The sequence below is a fragment of the Drosophila guanche genome, unplaced genomic scaffold (assembly GCF_900245975.1).
Source record: "Drosophila guanche unplaced genomic scaffold, DGUA_6, whole genome shotgun sequence".
NCBI classification, from domain to species: domain Eukaryota; kingdom Metazoa; phylum Arthropoda; class Insecta; order Diptera; family Drosophilidae; genus Drosophila; species Drosophila guanche.
In genome coordinates this window covers 8,394,074-8,411,056 of record NW_022995744.1, presented here as the reverse complement: position 1 = coordinate 8,411,056, position 16,983 = coordinate 8,394,074, and the positions used below count along the sequence as shown (strand labels likewise).

Here is a 16,983-nt window from a genome sequence, read left to right as displayed (position 1 = left end):
GACAATATATCAGCAATATATCGATAGCGGGTATCGAGCACGCGACAATAAAAGAAAATAAACAAATCGCATTTTCCCAAACATAAACTAAAATAAACAAAAATATGAGCGATGCAGAAGATAAAACAAAGAATGAGGCTTCGACAACAAAGGTAGTCTTCAAGAAGTCCTCACGCAAAAACCTGCGACAACGCAAGAACTCCGATGACGAGGAAAAAGAGGAACAGTAAGTAAAATCATCAAAAATCAATTCGGCTACAATGTTAATTCCTCCCCAGAATAACGCTTGATGAGATTAAGGAGCGCCAACGCCTGCGCCAGCGTCCAAATGGTGTCAGCCTTGTGGGTCTGGCGCTCGGCAAGAAAATCGCTCCTGAGGAGGAGTTGGCCATAAAGGATCCCTTCAATGTGAAAACTGGTGGCCTGGTTAACATGGCGACACTGAAATCTGGCAAGATGAAGGAAGCTGAAGATCCGTACGATGTGGGCATTGGCACACAGTTCTCCGCTGAGACGAACAAGCGTGATGAAGACGAGGAGATGATGAAATACATCGAGCTAGAGCTGCAGAAGCGCAAGGGCGGCGGCACAGATGCCGCAGACAACGACGACGATGTGAATAAATACCTAACGCCTGAAGACGCTGCACTGTATGCCCTGCCTGACCACTTGCGGCAATCATCTACGCACAGATCCGAGGAGATGTTGTCCAATCAAATGCTAAACGGCATTCCCGAGGTAGACCTGGGCATTCAGGCTAAGATCTGCAATATTGAGGCAACGGAGGATGCCAAACAGAAGCTGCTGCAGGATGCCAAGAACAAGAAGGACGGGCCTTCGCAGTTTGTGCCCACAAATATGGCTGTCAACTTTATGCAACACAATCGCTGTAAGTACAACTCGTTTTCGATTGAACTTCACATATAAATCTCTTGTTATTGAATACAGTCAACATCGAGGAGAACAGCGAACAGCGTAGACGCAAACGTGAGGAGAGGGAGGGCAAAAAAACAGCCCCGAATCAAACAGGTCCCAATGGTGTAAAGCGTGCGACCGATGACTATCATTACGACAAGTTTAGGAAACAATTCCGCAGATATTAAAGGTAAAATTGTTTTAATTAAACAAAATCGATTATTTTATTGTCCAAATAATTTACAAACTATATTTATAACGAAATAGAAGTATTGCGTGTCAGTCACCTGAAAAAAAGAAAAAACTTGATTAGTCATATTTCTCGCAAGCTCATTAAAATAATTCACAAAATGTGATCAGTAAGAGATATTAATTTCAAAGCAAAGAATGACTGAAGCTCAATGAGATTCCTACTCGTAAAATCATCACAAAGATACGAATTAATGGGATATATTTTAAACTTTACACACCTTTTAAGAGATATTCCGGACAAACAATCACATTTTGGGGAATCTGAAATCTAGAAAGAATATTTTGATTAGATGGGAAATTATATAAAACAATTTGGTATTGCAAATAGTAGAATCAGTAGAGATTAAGTTTATTTCATGGCAACGAATGACTGAAGCTCAGTGAGATTCCTACTCGTAAAATCATCATAGCATAAAATGTTCTGAGATAAAAAATGGGGATAGTACACACCTTTTGCAAACGAAAAGACCGATGCCACTTTGGGAGAACTAAAAGAAATGGAAAATACTTTGATTAGATGGGTACATAAATATAAAATCAATTTGTTATTATTATTGGTAATAATCAGAAAGTTAAATTGATTTCAAAGCAACGAATGACTGAAGCTCAGTGAGATTCCTACGAAAAATCATCAGAAAGGGGATATCTGTTGCTAAAACTTTTAAATAATTACCTTTTATGGTGGTGGTTTATCAGATTCGATCATTCCCAATGCGTCTGTAAAGAAATAGATTGTTAATAATGGGTACAATAATTAGGTTCGGGTAACAACTCACCTTTGTTGATTGTTGATGGGTTCAGGATTATGTCTGAAATTAATCTCTGAAAAACGTAAGAAAACCCACAGAGACCCAGAATGAAGCAAGTGAATGGTATCTTTTTGAGTGGTTTTTATTATACCCAGACGACAACTTAGAAACGTTCATCCTCGCTCTGTCAACTTAGTTATTATTTTGTTTATAGAACACAATTCTATGTAGAAATGTAGAACGCGATGCACGTTCCCCACACTTTGCTTGTTTATATGATGCCGATCTTGTTGGCAATATCCAGAGCATCGTAGTCACGCGCCAGGCGCACATAAGCCTTCTTCTGACCATCGGGCCTGATCAGAACATTCACCTTGGCCACCTTGATGTCGTACAGCTTGCGGACCGCGGCACGCACGTGGTTCTTGTTGGCGCGCAGGTGTGTGAGGAAGACCAGGGTGTTGTTGTCCTCGATCTTCTTCATGGCTGCTTCCGTTGTCAAGGGGTACTTGATGATGTTGTAAGCATCCATGCGGTTCCTGGTGGGCACCGACTTCCTGGGGTACTTGGGGTTACGGGGCAGCTTCAGGGTCGTGGGACGACGGAAGTGCACGTTGGTGCGGACCTTGCGGGTACGGGTACCGAAAGCGCCCTTGATGATCTAAAAGATTCAGAGAAGAGCAAAGGGTTTAGCCAAAAGTTGACCAGAGTAAATGTTTCTTACGAACTCACCTTCTTCTGGACCTTCTTGGCGTTCAGCAGAGCAACAGCCTTGGCCTTAGCAGTGCCCTTGGCGGGCTTAGCACCAACCTTGCCGGCCTTCTTTGCCTTGGCAGCAGCACGAGCCTTGGCCGAGAGCTTGGCCAGCACCGACTGTGGCTTTTTGCCGGCAGCGAGCTTCTTCTTAGCATCCTTGGCCTTTGGCTTGGCCTTGGTTGCCAGCTTCTTCACGGCTGTGGGCTTCTTGACAGCAGCGGTAGCTGGCTTCTTGGCAGGAGCAGCCGCCTTCTTGGGAGCAGCAGCAGCGGGCTTGGCAGCCGCTGGTGCCTCCTTCTTGGCAGCAGCTGGCGCCGCAGCCTTCTTCTGCTCTGGCTTCTTATCGCCAGGCTTGGCTGCAAGCAGAACACCAAATTGTATTGATTAGTAAACATCTCCAAATGTGATACACACACAAAGTAAGGTTAAGCCTGATCTATCATCTATCAGCACAAAAGCAAGCGTTGTCGTGGTCTATTCTAAATTTCCGCTGTCAATTTCACTATGAATTAATGTTGAACAAATTTAGCCAGCGCTACAATCACTGTTCAAGCTCGCACACACTTTGCCCATTGTTTGCCGTGGTTGGACGCAGCCACACCGCACGTGGCGAAAACATGGCGATACATTTGAAGTAATTTTTGCCTTAAATTCGTGATTTTATGCACATTTTCGTATTTTCGATTATAGTCCTTGCTTTTGCGTTGCTTTTGGTGATTAATCCACACATTTTTAGTTGATTTTTATATGAAAAAACCTTACCGGATTTCTCGGTTGGCTTTTTGGGTGGCATTTCTACGAGAAAAAGAAATGAAAAGGAAAACCGAGGGGCGATTGTCAAAAAGCGGAAGCGTGTTTTGACAGTAGCGCGGCCAGATCGCTCAAAATGTGCGCTTAACAGCACTCTAGGTGCGCGAAACAGCACTTAATGTTGCGTTTAACAGCACGCTAAATTGTTCGCTTCACAGCACGCTAAATTGTGCGCTTCACAGCACTTTACGTTTGTGCGCGCAACATAAAAATAAACGATCGCGCTGTTAAAATTAATTCTGTAGACACAAACAACATAATAAAATGTTTGTACTTTATTTAAATATAATTTTACATGAAACTCTAAGGGCTGGCGAGAATCTTTAAAATATTCCGGCTTTAAAGATTCCATATATCCAGATTTTAATGTGATTCGAAACGTGGCTCCATCTTGAGTTTTTCAAGCGAAGCTCTTGACCAGGGAGAGAAGGTATATTTTGGTGGGGAGTGTGGTTAGTTATATCGATAAATCAGCGGACAGTTATAATTTGTAATGATATGTTTTAATTAAATAAGCTAAGGGCTAGCAAGCGCATCCACTTTTTTGTCTTGAGAAGCGACTACTGAAATAGCTACGTAAATCTGCAAGAATAATATTGTAAGGTCAATGCGTTGTTGTGTTTAAATTAAAATGTTACCAAATGTTTGCGATTTCACAGATGGCAGGGTCGCTTGCTCCTGTGCTGTGTGTTTGAGGGATCCTATCTGTTGCTTTACTACCTCCTCAAAGGCCAATGCAGCAAGCCGTTGGAACAGTTCCGTCACCTTGAACCCGGATCGCGCGGAAACGGACCAATATTCGGCCTGAAGCTCTGCGGCAGCCATGCCCGCCAAGCGCTCCATTCGGATGAATTCCTCCTTTGTCTTTGAGGTAAATATTATTATTATTTATTTGTACTAGAATATATGTAGATTTGCTCACCAAGAGATCTGCCTTTGTGCCCACAAGAAAGACCAATGGTCTGTGGCTTGTATTGTAGTTGAGTGCACTGGCCAGCCATTTCTTGGCCGATTCCAGGGTATCGCGTCTCGACATGTCATAGGTCACCACAATGACTAAAGTAGGTTCGATCTTAAAGGCAGATAATTATAGTTTTATGTACATACCACTTGCATTGCGATAATAGGCGCCAGCGATGCACTTGAAGCGCTCCTGTCCGGCCGTATCCCACCTGGAAACGAAGCAGAATTTGAAATAAAGGAGCAACAGGGGAGAGGTGCACCACATACATCTCCAGGCAGTAATTGTGACCAAGTATATTGAAGTTCTCCAGCTCAAAGTCCACACCAATTGTTGCCTTGTAGTTGGACTGGAACTTGTCATAGCAGAAGCTAAAGAAGAACCAAAAGATTGAACACCTTCCATGGCATGGAATTTGATTCTGCACTCACCGATTGGCTATGGCCGTCTTGCCCACGGAGCAGTCGCCCACAAAGATGACCTTGCAGGGCCGGAACTTTGGCTTGCGTGGCAGCTCCAGATGATAGCGCACCTGTGGTGCAAAATCCTTCTCTCGGCTAAGCGGCGTCTGTGCGAGACTGTAGGCCGGAGGCAGGTTTCGGATTGTCGTCCGTGGATCGTGCATTGTAGCCGTGGGAGAAACGGGCAGTTGCCGTAGCAGTTGAGGCATAGTGAACGTTTCTATTTCAACTAAACAGCGCGACAACAGCTCACAGTTGTCGTCAGACGACTGCGCCACAAAACCACAAACTACGCCGCTTGAACTTGTGGATATGATATGCTCAAGGTACTCGTGGCTATCTTACACCCCGAGCTGTGATTTGCATTGTAAATGCAGGTAGGTGCCTGATAAGAGCAACCAAAACGAGGCTTACTTAATGGCAACTCAAGGCAAACGGAACATTTTCTTTATTCACTCATAATTATACGCCTTTGGCTGTTTGCTGCCAGCGGGATAGCCAAAGTGGCCGACACTCTTCACCTGCTGCCGTAGATCGGGTTCCATGGCCAGCGCCTTGAAAATGGCTCGCTTCAGCTGCTTGTACTGAAAGTGCGGTGGAAAAGGCATGTCCTCGAACGAAAGCATCAGCAGATTGCCAGCCTCATTGCCCACCGCCAAGGAGCGACCACAGTGGGCAAACCTAAAAGTTCATCCATCGATCAAGGAAAAAATCTAATAAACTTTGGCAACACGCACCGAAAAGTTGTGTAGAAGATGTTGGCATCTATTGTGGTCGAGGACACGGGCTTCAGTGTGCTGTTGCGCAGATCCCAAATGTCCACGGTGCTGCGGCTGAGCGAAACCAATATGGTGGAGTGGGTGCGACTCCAGCGTGCGCAGTGCACGGGCGACAGATGATGGCGCAACGTGATGATCGGCGAGAGGATGCCAGCCAGCCAAATGCGTATGCACCTGAGGCAGAAACCAAAATAAGCAAATGGAAAATCTCTTCAGAGATTCATGCCTCACCAGTCGCTGCCGCAGGTGAGGTACATCTTGGGGGACCACGGCGAGAACTCCATGCCCATGGCCGGGCCATCGTGAACCTGTCGCTGCTCCAGATGCTGCAGCGGATAGTTGGTGGAATATTTGTAGAGGGTTCCCTCGTCTGTGAGGACATAGTAGATGTCCGCCTGCAGCGGATCCAGCACCAGTTCGAGGCACTGCGGATGTCGATTGGCCAGCAGCGAGGCCGCTGGCACCGGACGATCAATCTTAATGCCCTCCAGCTCACCCTCGGCTCTCTGCAGACGCTGCTGTTCGAAGCCCAGCAAATGGGGACTGTTGATCAGGCGATACTTGGTGACAGCGCCCGCCCGGGAAACGGCCAGAAAGGGTGTAATCATGGCCGGGCCACCCACCTGATCGCCTGCTTTCCGAATCCACCTGATGGCCATCACAGGCTCAAAGTGCGGCGAAGTGCTGCGATGGGAAATGGCCAGCGGCGGCTGCTCCGGCTGCGAGATATTGCGTACCTCGACGCTGCCATTGTGTAGGCCGATGGCCAGCAGCTGTGGAGCTGATGGCGAGAACTCCACAGTGACCACTGGCACCTCGTAGTTGAAGCAGCGTTCGGGATTCACGGGATTTTTGATGTTCCACACGTAGACGTAGCCGCAGCGCGGCAAGCGGGACATCTTGGCATGGCTATAGACGCCATAGGCCACGGCCATAATGTCGCCACTGCTGGGACAAAAGCTCACGTCGCTCACTGCTTGATGGGCCTTCGGTAGCGGAGAGGGTGGACTCAGGCGCCACAGAAGACCCAACCGGTACTTGAACTTGACATCCTCGGCCAGCGGATCGGGCAGTGACATGTTCCGGTATCGCCGCTGCTGCGGCTCGTACACATTGCTGGCCAGGATGCGCATGGTCAGCATGAGGGCCAGCTTGAAGTTGGGCAGACTGTTGATGGCCACAAACTGGTCCACACCGCCCACGCGGTATGTTGTGACCTCCATGTTCTGGGCGCCCTGCACCTGCACACTCGTCGTGGACGCCTCCAGGTCCTTGTACGTGTCGAACATCTCAAAGTTGGACACATACGAGCCAATCTGCTCGGTGGTCAGGCGCTCCGTGTTCACCAGGCGCGACTTCTTCAGCGCAGTAATGGTTTGAGTGTCCGAGTCGACGGTGCGTCGGGACTTGTCCGTGCCCGCCAGCAGCTCCTCGTACCGCTGATTATCCTCCAGCACCAGTCGACCCTCCTCGGTGTCCGCCAGGGCCGTCATGCTGTGACGCTCGAAAAACACCACTGTGGGCGTCTTGCGCAGCAGCACCTTAATAAAGGGCGTGGCAGCTGGTTTGGCCGACTTGCGGGACCTTTCCGAAGGTGTAGCAGCAGAGCCAGGAGTATAAGTCTCTGGGATAAATGTTGGCTCTGGCTTCTCCTCGCCCAGATGCAGCTTGTAGAGATTGATCTGAAATGGAGCTGATGGTGAGGCTATCCTTCAGCGACTGTTCCACTTACCCCCAGAGCAATGTCATCCAGCGAGGCCCGCATCACGCATTTGGTGCGATACTCGGGCGTCCGCAGTTTCTGCATCTGGTGCTGCTCCGCCGCGGAAGTCCTCATCAGCGGATGATTACGGATTTCCCGGCTCAGCTGCTCGAAATCCGCAGTGCGATAATCCTTCGTCAGTGTGCGGGACATTTTTTGTTAATGGGAGAGCTCGGGCCAGCGTTGGCGCTTCCTTCAGTTGTTTGTGTGGATGATGACATGGCAACGCATCGTTGCCACAACTACCACGCGCAGATTGCATTGTGCCTGTTGCAAGATGGAATTTCATTAGCCATATTACACAATACAGCATCTATAGGTGGTGCATCCATAAATATTTATAGCATTTTCAAAAGCACGCAACCATGATGAATAATGGGAGGTTGGATAGTGGCAGTGGAATGATTACACTGGCTGGATACCCTTACTTTAGTAAGTGTTTATGTTTAAATATGCATATTTGGGAGTAAAAGATCCTTAAACATAATTTTGTAAACCAACCGCCGTAGAGTGACCGTTTTGCACATTTCTCTCTGCCTCTTTCATAATCCTTAACGCGATCCGCACGACTGCATTCGATCTATTGTGAATGGACAATAGCAAGCACAGCATCAACTGTTTTTTAATTTCAACTACGCAACAAAAATACTCTTTAAGTAAAGATCACATGAAATATGCAGACAGACTTCAAATAATACGTAAGTTGACACATCCAATCAAAATGACCGTTTCCTATCTTCTTTGTTAATTTCTTTCCTTTCCACACTCGTTTCACATGGCTGCAGTCACAACAACTCCATCTACTGTCTACTGTGAATGGACCACTACACAAAATTCAGCGCGAAGCCGAACAAAAAATTGCTAGTGCTATGACCTGTCGCAAGAAGAACACTCTACACTCCACTCGAAAAAGCAGAGGCCAAAAAGCAAAGAAAAAAAACAATTCAAATGAAATTTGTATTCCAATTAGACGCGTTCCAAAGCAATTTGCCCGGACCAAGGCATTAGAAAAAGGGTCTTTAATTCCGCCACAGTGGCTGACAATGGCCAAAAGACGGAACAGAGGAAGAAGTACTTTGATGTGTGTCCACACACACACATGTGCACACTCATATCTGTAAGTAGAAGTCGAAAAAGAAGTTGTTTTATGTTAATTTGCTTTTATGCTTCGCTACGCTGATTCGCTTAATGAACAGACTGCGGCAGAAGCAGCGAACCGGCAGCGGTAAGCCAAGTGCAATATGTCAAATAGAGAGCCAACCGTCCGCATGATGAGGAAGAAGTTTACTCCAGCATGGGGGCTTCGGGATCCACTCTCCAGTGCATGTTGGTCTGGTCAGCTTAGCAGCAGGCGGCGGGAACAGCTCAGTCAACGCATCAAAGCGTTAAGCAATAAAAGTGCAGGCAAACAAGAGCAACAAAAGCCAGAAACGCTTCCCGACTATCTGCCAGCTTTGCGTGCATTATGAACTTTTGCACGAGCCAGCGCTCACCTGTTGTTGTTACACATTATTTTGGCCCACAGCCCAAGACGTCAGCCGAGGCGGCAGTAACAATGCAGTCGGCAAAATTCACTGAACCGACACCAACGCAACGCTGGCGTAGGCGTCGGCAGCGACGGAGACTTCACTGTTGCCAGTGTGCACACACTGAATAAGTATGAAAATATTTGTATTATGGTTTAATATTATTTGAGGTAAGTTTTTACTAATAATGTGATATGAATTACTGAACATTTAGACCTTTCCATTCTTTGACCCGCAGACCACCGACAGCAATGGTAGTAGCAGCAAAAGTGCAGGTGCGGGCTTGAAGGGGGTAAGTTATATTATCTATTAATTGCTGGAAATAATTGGCAAATCATACATATCTTGGGGTTATCCTCTTAAACACGTTCATAAAGTATATTTTTACGAACATCTAATTGTCCCCCGCACGCCCTCAAAGCCCATAAACATTTATGTCCAGCCTATGGTTCATCTCGATCGGGCCTATCAGTTTGGGCCGTGCCCTTAAGTGGCATTCTTCTTTATAGTTCATTCATTCACATAAGTTTTTACACCTGTTTAATGCCTCTACTGGCCCCAATGTGCGCTGGGCGACGTCGGCAATGACGCGGACAGGAACGCGAACGCCAACGGCGACGCTGGCAGTCCGCAGTCGGCGCAACTGTTTGGTGTAACATATTTTCTTTTTCATTTTTTATTGTACCACGGAGCTCCGCAGCGGAGCACGATAGTAGCAGGGCCTGGCAGACTGGCTTAAACGCCAAGCTCATATTTATACTTTTTTTTCGTAACAAAAACCGACTTTTTATTCGTTAATTAACCGTCGCGCGGGGCAGAAGTGTTTTGGCTGTGGCTCTGGCTCCAGGTCTTTGGGCGTGAAAACCGCTTAACGGAAGCTCTTGCGGAAACTTGCGGCGGCGGGGACGGGTCCCACAATTGAGTCCACTGTCCCACCAGATGACACATGACACTTTGACTTTGACAAAAACAAATCGAAAACGCTGCTGCTAAAGAAGAAGAAGACGTAGGGAAAAAAAAGGAGAAACACCTGAGCTAATCGCTCCACATTGAGCATAACTTTCTTGAAACGCCGGCCGCTCTGTCGCTGCCACTGTTACTGTGTGTGTGTGTGTGTGAGTGAGCGCAGTCATAATTTGTGTCGCGCACCACTTTCGGTCGCTGAAGCTCGGTCTTGGTCTTGGTCTTGGTCTCGCTCTCGGTCTCGGCTCTGCCCTCGGCGACTGCAGACTGCAGTTACAGTTGCATTTGAACCCGGCGCGTGCTTGTGCTTGGACGACTTGTCGCCCGCTCCATTCTGTCCCATTCCCAGGGTGTGATTATTCGAAGGTGGCGCGTGCTCAGTGAATGACTCCAGAATGTGTCTAGTGTCGTGGCGGTGTAACATTGAGTGATTCGAAGTTTATGTTAATCAGTGCCGATCCGCGCGATTCTATTTGCTTTCCATAATTAATGCGAGCTCTGTCAAATGTTAACAGCATTTCGCAATAATCAAAAAAACACCCGCATAACCCTAAACGTGTTCACCTAACGAAACTAATCAACGATCTTATCAATCGGACAACAAATTCAATCAGCAAAATGTTGTTTTGGAAGCGCCTTCGTCGTACCCCCAATGCTGCAACCCTCACAGACAACTCTCGGCGCAGTAAGTTTGTTTAAAAATATATGAATGTGTAAGGGCACGCCCCCGCCCACATGGCGCCCATCCAAAATAATTTTGAAAGATAGAAAAATAGATTTTTGGTTGGTCAGGTGGACATCGGTTTTGGTTTCGAATACTTATCGGCTTGGGCCACACGAAATCTCATCTCATTTGCATAATTTGCATCTTAAAAATTATTTCTGTTTCGGTTGCTGGTTTGTTGTTGTTTTTTTGACTGGTTTTTATTGATTTGATTTTGAGATTTTGTGATTCCCGTCTCCGCCTCCCCAGGCAGACCCAGGGCCCAATATCCATGCCCCTTGATCGAAGCCCATCCTCATCTCGAATGTCGCCGCATTATAAATAACCAAGACACATTTTATCACCTACAAAATAACACAAACCTCAGGCCTGAAGCCTGAAGCCGCCTCCAAGCCAGACAAATATAAACGAGAGCGAGAGCAAGACCCAACCCTATCTATTCCATTCACTGGAATGAATATTATCTTCTATCTGCTCATTATACGAATTCTCACAGACTTGACGCACATCTCTGCTCGATCTCTTTAGTGAATGATGCTTGCCAAAAAGATTTATGAATGGATTTAATGTGCTTAACATAATTATGCATATCGCAGAGACGGCCAGAAGATAATATCTTACTATTCGTGTGGCAAGATATGGAAAGAGTTGCTATGGAAATCTCCAAAACGCTATCAATAAAGGAATATTCTCCTAAAGATTGCATACTGATTTCAGTGCTCAGGTGTCACAACAGATTTGTCCCAATGGCCAGCGAGGTGTAGCGGCCAAGTGCCAGCGCCATTCCATCAGCAGATTCCTTCATTTTTTCAGATGTGGTTGCGCCTGCGCTTCTCCCATTTCATTTCTGCTCCATAACTTTCCACCTAAGTGCCGCCGACTATGTGTCTGAGCCGATGATGGTTGAGACTCTGCCGCCGACTCTCCTCTGTCTCCCTGCGTCTGGCAATCCCTCGTTCTTGGGTTTTTATTTTGGTGAACATGACTTTGACTTGTGGTAATTTGATGTTAATGACAATCATCAGCCGAGGGACACAGACAGCACCAACAGCCGCAACCGCAGACACAGTCACAGCAGTGGTAAGACATCGACACCACCAACAAGTAAACAAGTAGAAGAACCCCCAACTCCTTGGGTCCAAGAGCACGCTTAACACGATTCTGGGAGATCTCTCCGAATCGTCTGCCTGCCAGCCAGCCACAGAGACATTTTTATGTGCGTTTCGTTTCCAAAAGTCGTGGCCCATAATCGGCTTAGACATAGGTCGCCTCTCCTCCCCCTCTTTTCACTCCTGTTGCGTTCCGGCGTTGACACTTTTGGCTATTGAGTCCATTTAGGCACTCGTGTTATTAGTTCGTGGCCAGGGTCTTCTGTTTTTCCACTATCCGCTATCCTCCACTGTCCTCCCCTATCCCCCATTCCCTATAAACTAGCTTGTTTTATGGCTTTTGGTTTGCTGCACAGTGCGATATCAAAAAATGAGTTCAGCGTTTTGTTGTGACACTTTAATGGGTTTATGGGAGTGGGAGAGCGAGAGAGACACCATCTTCTCACCCTTTTCCAGATGGTTATCAATGTTACAAAATAGTTTTCGATTATTTAGCTTAAAATTGTAAACCGTCTTTAGAGTTATAAAGTTTCGTTATACTATTTAGCTCTGTTTATGGCAAATGTTGTACAGCGAATAAAGTGAAATTTCTCTTCAGTCTTATGCTGCATTCTATAAGTAAAACACTATACGAGTATTGCACTCTTTATAAGTTGTTTAATTCCCATAAATTCCATTTGTAGATCTTTCACTTAACCCTTTCCCTCAGCACACACAAACACATAAACACTCCGCCACTTGCTGTGATTTCTGCGCTCTCTCCCTCTGTACATTCCGCACATTGTCTGAGGGGGATTCGGGGTCGTCTCGAAAAACGTCTGCAAATTGCTCATAAATTACATGAAAACCGTCGCAATGCCAAAAGCCTGCACCTACACCATCATTATCAGCTTGTAAATAAAAAGACTTTATCAATCGTTAAGCCCCAAGCGGAATATAACCGCCGCATGTCCAGGGTCCAGGGTCGTAGCAGACTGAGGGGCCGGACCGAGGGCCCGAGCAAAGATTTTGGCCCCGAAAGCCAACTCTCTCACCTAATAACATAAAAGTTATCTGCAAGGGAGAGAGCACAAGAAGGCAGGACGAGGCTGGAGCTGAAGCTGAAGCTGAAGCTGATGCTGCAAGATGAAGGTGGATCCCCCGATCTGAAGTACAAATATTTTTATTTATGATTTTACAGATCAGCATATTGCTCAATAATTTTACCGCAACACAGGAACAAAATAACTTTCAAATTATGATTATTCCCCCAACCCACTCTCCTCTACCGTATCCAGGCAGATGGATCGAATCCTCTCGCTTAAGTGCACCAATTTTGAAATTATTATTGCCGGCTGCGTATGCAGATAATCGTGACCTGATAGAAGGGGGAAACCCCTTCGCAATAATTCAACTTAAAACCGAAATTCCAATGCAAAGAGTTCTCCAAGAACTCTGATGTTCTTATGTAGTTGGCTGGAGATGGCGTTTGTAGATTATAGGATAACTGATGGAGCTTTTATTTAATTACTCTATTTGTGATAGTTTTGGGTCAAGATCTGGGAGAACTTGGGGCCCTATGATCCATCTCTGGGTCGCCGGGTATTTGGGGCAGCGTTAATATTTTCCCATAAATTATTTAGGGGCTAAGAGAAAATTGCTTTAAAATTTATGGAGCTCCGTGTGCCAGTGGTGGATCTTCCATGCTTCGTACAGGGCAGCATCTTACACGCTGATTTGTTCCTTTTTTTTTGGTTTCTTTTGCAATTTATGTGCCAGCCATGATAACAGGTAAAGCGGCGACCTGGTGGTGCCGGTGCTGTTGGTGCTTTATGCCTTTTATACGTGGACTGCAATGATATCCACAGCATAACGTGTTTCCCCCCCTGCGTCCTGCAAGTGGGCGGACCTTGGAAAGTTCGCACGATTGATGATCGACTGACTCTTCGACTGCAGCCCCAACTCCAAGTGCGAGTCGGATTCAGACTTGAACTTGGGTGAGCGACTGTCGGTCGTCGTTGGGCAGTTCCGATGACGCCGTCCTGTCACCGCACTGACATCGCCGTTTATGTAATTACACGCTCGCCGATCCCCTCGATTCGTCGGATCCGCCGCACCGCGCTTATCACAAAGTGATCGCGATCGCACACACAGCTACACACAAACACAGCTCCACAGCTTGTAATTATTTTCTACTTAATCTTCATCACATGTGAAACATGTCGAAAAGTTAAGCGTACGGTATGGATGCGTGGCATCCACTACACACACTCTCCACACTGCACACTCCACTCCCTCTCGCAGCGGGCGTTTTAATGCTTTGGATTTCACTTGCATTCGATTGGGATTGTGGGCCTTGCATTTCTAATTGATAATAGCTGTTGGTAATTGACAGAGAACTGTGAAGAGAGAACTTGAAGCTAATCAAAAAAAAATATGAGATGAACAAAATATTGAAAAGAAATGTAGAACATTAATGAATAACGAAGATAAACAAACTCCTCCTGATTATTCCAGCTAGAAAGATTAACCTTCTCTGATTTGTCTCTCCAAATAATAAACAATTAATAGACTCTTGACTGTAGCTTACCTGGAGACACCCAGACAGTTGATGAAAATAGAAGTGTAAATCCAAGAGACCCCAAAAGATCTCACAACAAAAGTAAACGTTTTCTTTTATTCGTTTAACAAAGAAATTTTAAGGTAATAAAGATTCAGTGACTCCAACAAAGACTCCATTACACATTGAAGAAATCACGTAATCGTCTGTAAATCACATGGAACAATCCCCGCATCTGGTTATCTACCGCTGCTGTTCCCCTCCCGCCGGGCTGCTGCTGCTGCTGCTGCTGGGCACGTTCGTTTCGGCCCTGACTCTCTGACTCTGGCTCTGACTTCGAGTGAAAATGAAATGGTCAATGTGCGTGCAAAAGATCTTTCCGCAAGAGTTCCCCCAGCTCACACTCGGACTCTCCTCTCTTCTCTCTCCAATTCTCACACAGTTTTTTTTGTGTTTCTCTTTTGTGGCCTTTGTCGTACGTGTAGGTGCACTGCTGCATATCAGGTGTTTTAGGGTCTGGCATGCAGATGAAACCCAAAGGAGATCTCGTTTGCGTTTTGGAGGAGGTCAACCTCTGACCGAATTTCAAGCGATAATTATCGGCTGGCGTGCAAATATGCGGAAAGAATTCCTCCCCTCTTTTCCTGGGATTATTTTAGGGCTGCGCTTTAAATGGAACTAATTAAATTTTGAGCTCAGAAAGCGTTGAATTTCGGTGCGTTCAGGGAACACACACACACTGACACTCGCACAGATACATAATTGGGGGGCTTGTAAATCCATTCGTCCGCTTGGCAACGCCCCCACAAAAACACAGGCACACACACACACTGGGAGCACCACTCAATGTTGCTCTAATATGCAGCCAAATTGGGGCACAAGCACTCGGCACTCGGCACTCGGAGGCACTCGGAGGCACTCCCCCTCCAGCACTCACACACTTCGCACTGATTTAGTGTCATATAAAGTTGTAAGTGAAGATTATGTTACCAGAATTAATTGCAGCCAAGGTGAAGGTAACAAGGCACAGGAGAGAAAAGAGAGACTGTGCGTCCCCTTTCCAGTCTGGTTTTGTTCGGCCCTTCCTTCCGTTTGCCCCCTCGTTGACAGCACGTGCTAAAGTCACCGTCATCGTCTTCGAATATGCAGGGAGAGCGGAAGAGAGGAGTTCCCCTTAGCTTTGTCTGGGATTTTGCTGGTAATTTTTATAATTTAATTGAAAAAATGACAGGTTTACCCCGGAGTGTAGTGGGGTGGAGCGTTGAAGCCTTAAAAATGCTGGAAATTGATGTGATATTGATTTTGTGCCTACCGCCCATGCACACCAAACACTTACGTGTTGTACAAGGATGGAACTTGCTATGAGTGTGTGTACTTCATTTAAGTGTCGTTTTGCCGGGGCCTAACCTCTGGGGGATGGGCCGTAAATTGACTTTTTACTGCGACAGGAAGAGCAGCAGCAGCAGCAGAGGCACGAACAGGAGGCTTTGCCTTGTTGCAGGTGTTTGCGCCGAGCTGGGATTTAATGTCATGCCAAAAGCAGTTCCGGGTTGACACTCTTTAAATTAGAAAATTAAACTTGTGTTCTGTTTTGAGGTGATTAGTCCATTCGACCGTAAATTGTAATATTACCCAAAACATGTGGGGCCGGCACTTTGTTGAACATGCTCTAGAATTCGATGTCATTGCTTGCTCTCGGGTTGGATTGATCTTCTGTTTGGGGACTCCGTTTGAAGCACATTAGATAAATATTCAATATTTCTATGTATGCTGGGCTTCAAGGCAAACAGACGTTGGATACTCACATATTTACAAACTACATACATATGCATGTGTGTACAGTGAAAGATAGCTTTGAGTTCGCCCCAGAAATCGGTATCTCTGCGTTTGTCGGTCTGCCATATATAATTTTTACTGTATTTGCATGCATACTCGTATTTGTGTGCTTGCATGCTCTGTAACTAACCCGAATCAAACAAATATTTGAGTTTCGTTTCACTGTGCAACTCTGGTCCATTCCTCTTTCTGTGCCACCCACACCCACACTCCCACTGCCACTCGGTCTCTCTCCCGCCCCTCTTCTTTAGTTCTTTTGCATTGCCTACATGAGTTGATTTTATGAATATTTGCAGGAGCCACAACAGCAACCACGTCAATTTCAGATTCAAAAGCAAGGTACCATATATTTATTTCTACAGCTGCTGCTGATGCTGCTGCAGTGAGAAAGAGACAGTCATGGGCCGCGACTTCAACATTGAATTAAATAATACGGTATTATTTAACCCACTGCAGCTGAGTGAGTGTGAGCTGCATGCGTGTGTATGTGTGTGGGTTCAAGAGGGTGTGGTAAAAATGTTGCCATTTAGAGGGTCGCGTCGAGAGGGAAAAGTGAAAAATAAACGGTACTTCGCTGACGGCTGCTTTCGCTCGACCTTTTGTCACTCTCTCCCACTCTCTGTCTCTTTCTCCCTGTTGCCATTTATCTCTCATTCCGCTTCGCACGAATGTAGGCAGCTTTAATTCCAGTTGCTTCTCTTTCCCGGCCCACATCGCTACGCACCGAAGTCACTTTGGTTTAAATGTAGCATAACTCTCGGCTTTCGCAATGTACTCGTCTACCTTGAGTGCCTCTCCCTCTCCCTTACCCGCTCGCCTTCATAATTATGTATGAACGCAA

The 16,983-nt window shown here is 46.2% G+C and overlaps 5 protein-coding genes, 1 long non-coding RNA gene and 3 other non-coding genes across 9 annotated transcripts in view; 3 read left to right on the top strand and 6 right to left on the bottom strand.

Moving 5' to 3' along the window:
* Nucleotides 1–36: 36 nt before the first annotated feature.
* Nucleotides 37–1,125, top strand: LOC117579461 (telomere length and silencing protein 1 homolog). Its single transcript, XM_034265349.1, has 3 exons — nt 37–226; nt 279–889; nt 949–1,125. The coding sequence occupies exons 1-3, from the start codon at nt 105–107 to the stop codon at nt 1,101–1,103; spliced, it is 888 nt and encodes a 295-aa protein (XP_034121240.1). The 5' UTR covers nt 37–104; the 3' UTR covers nt 1,104–1,125.
* Nucleotides 1,126–1,264: 139 nt separating this feature from the next.
* On the bottom strand, nt 1,265–1,355 carry LOC117580587. The gene has a single exon (XR_004573576.1). It is a non-coding gene; the product is annotated as a small nucleolar RNA Me28S-Am2634 (small nucleolar RNA).
* Nucleotides 1,356–1,490: 135 nt separating this feature from the next.
* Nucleotides 1,491–1,586, bottom strand: LOC117580586. The gene has a single exon (XR_004573575.1). It is a non-coding gene; the product is annotated as a small nucleolar RNA Me28S-Am2634 (small nucleolar RNA).
* Nucleotides 1,587–1,717: 131 nt separating this feature from the next.
* On the bottom strand, nt 1,718–1,814 carry LOC117580588. Its single transcript, XR_004573577.1, has one exon. It is a non-coding gene; the product is annotated as a small nucleolar RNA Me28S-Am2634 (small nucleolar RNA).
* A 230-nt stretch (nt 1,815–2,044) lies between these two features.
* LOC117579462 (60S ribosomal protein L23a) lies at nt 2,045–3,563 on the bottom strand. Its single transcript, XM_034265350.1, has 3 exons — nt 3,435–3,563; nt 2,649–3,028; nt 2,045–2,577 (listed from the first exon to the last, which is right to left on the bottom strand). The coding sequence occupies exons 1-3, from the start codon at nt 3,463–3,465 to the stop codon at nt 2,188–2,190; spliced, it is 801 nt and encodes a 266-aa protein (XP_034121241.1). The 5' UTR covers nt 3,466–3,563; the 3' UTR covers nt 2,045–2,187.
* Nucleotides 3,564–3,834: 271 nt separating this feature from the next.
* On the bottom strand, nt 3,835–5,147 carry LOC117579233 (ras-related protein Rab-34). Its single transcript, XM_034265014.1, has 6 exons — nt 4,875–5,147; nt 4,713–4,814; nt 4,590–4,654; nt 4,405–4,538; nt 4,121–4,346; nt 3,835–4,064 (listed from the first exon to the last, which is right to left on the bottom strand). The coding sequence occupies exons 1-6, from the start codon at nt 5,111–5,113 to the stop codon at nt 4,006–4,008; spliced, it is 825 nt and encodes a 274-aa protein (XP_034120905.1). The 5' UTR covers nt 5,114–5,147; the 3' UTR covers nt 3,835–4,005.
* Nucleotides 3,994–4,768, top strand: LOC117579235. Its single transcript, XR_004573457.1, has 3 exons — nt 3,994–4,093; nt 4,142–4,353; nt 4,432–4,768. It is a non-coding gene; the product is annotated as an uncharacterized LOC117579235 (long non-coding RNA).
* A 199-nt stretch (nt 5,148–5,346) lies between the features above and the next one.
* On the bottom strand, nt 5,347–7,950 carry LOC117579231 (WD repeat-containing protein 78). The gene is made up of 4 exons (XM_034265012.1): nt 7,416–7,950; nt 5,915–7,365; nt 5,642–5,857; nt 5,347–5,585 (listed from the first exon to the last, which is right to left on the bottom strand). Exons 1-4 carry the CDS (start codon nt 7,596–7,598, stop codon nt 5,357–5,359), a joined length of 2,079 nt encoding a protein of 692 aa, XP_034120903.1. The 5' UTR covers nt 7,599–7,950; the 3' UTR covers nt 5,347–5,356.
* Nucleotides 7,951–9,965: 2,015 nt separating this feature from the next.
* Nucleotides 9,966–16,983, top strand: part of LOC117579230 — a 40,134-nt gene continuing 33,116 nt past the window's right edge. The window contains exon 1 of the mRNA XM_034265011.1: nt 9,966–10,619. Within this exon, the coding sequence (XP_034120902.1) occupies nt 10,553–10,619 (67 nt within the window). The 5' untranslated portion in view covers nt 9,966–10,552. The remainder of the gene's footprint in view (nt 10,620–16,983) is intronic.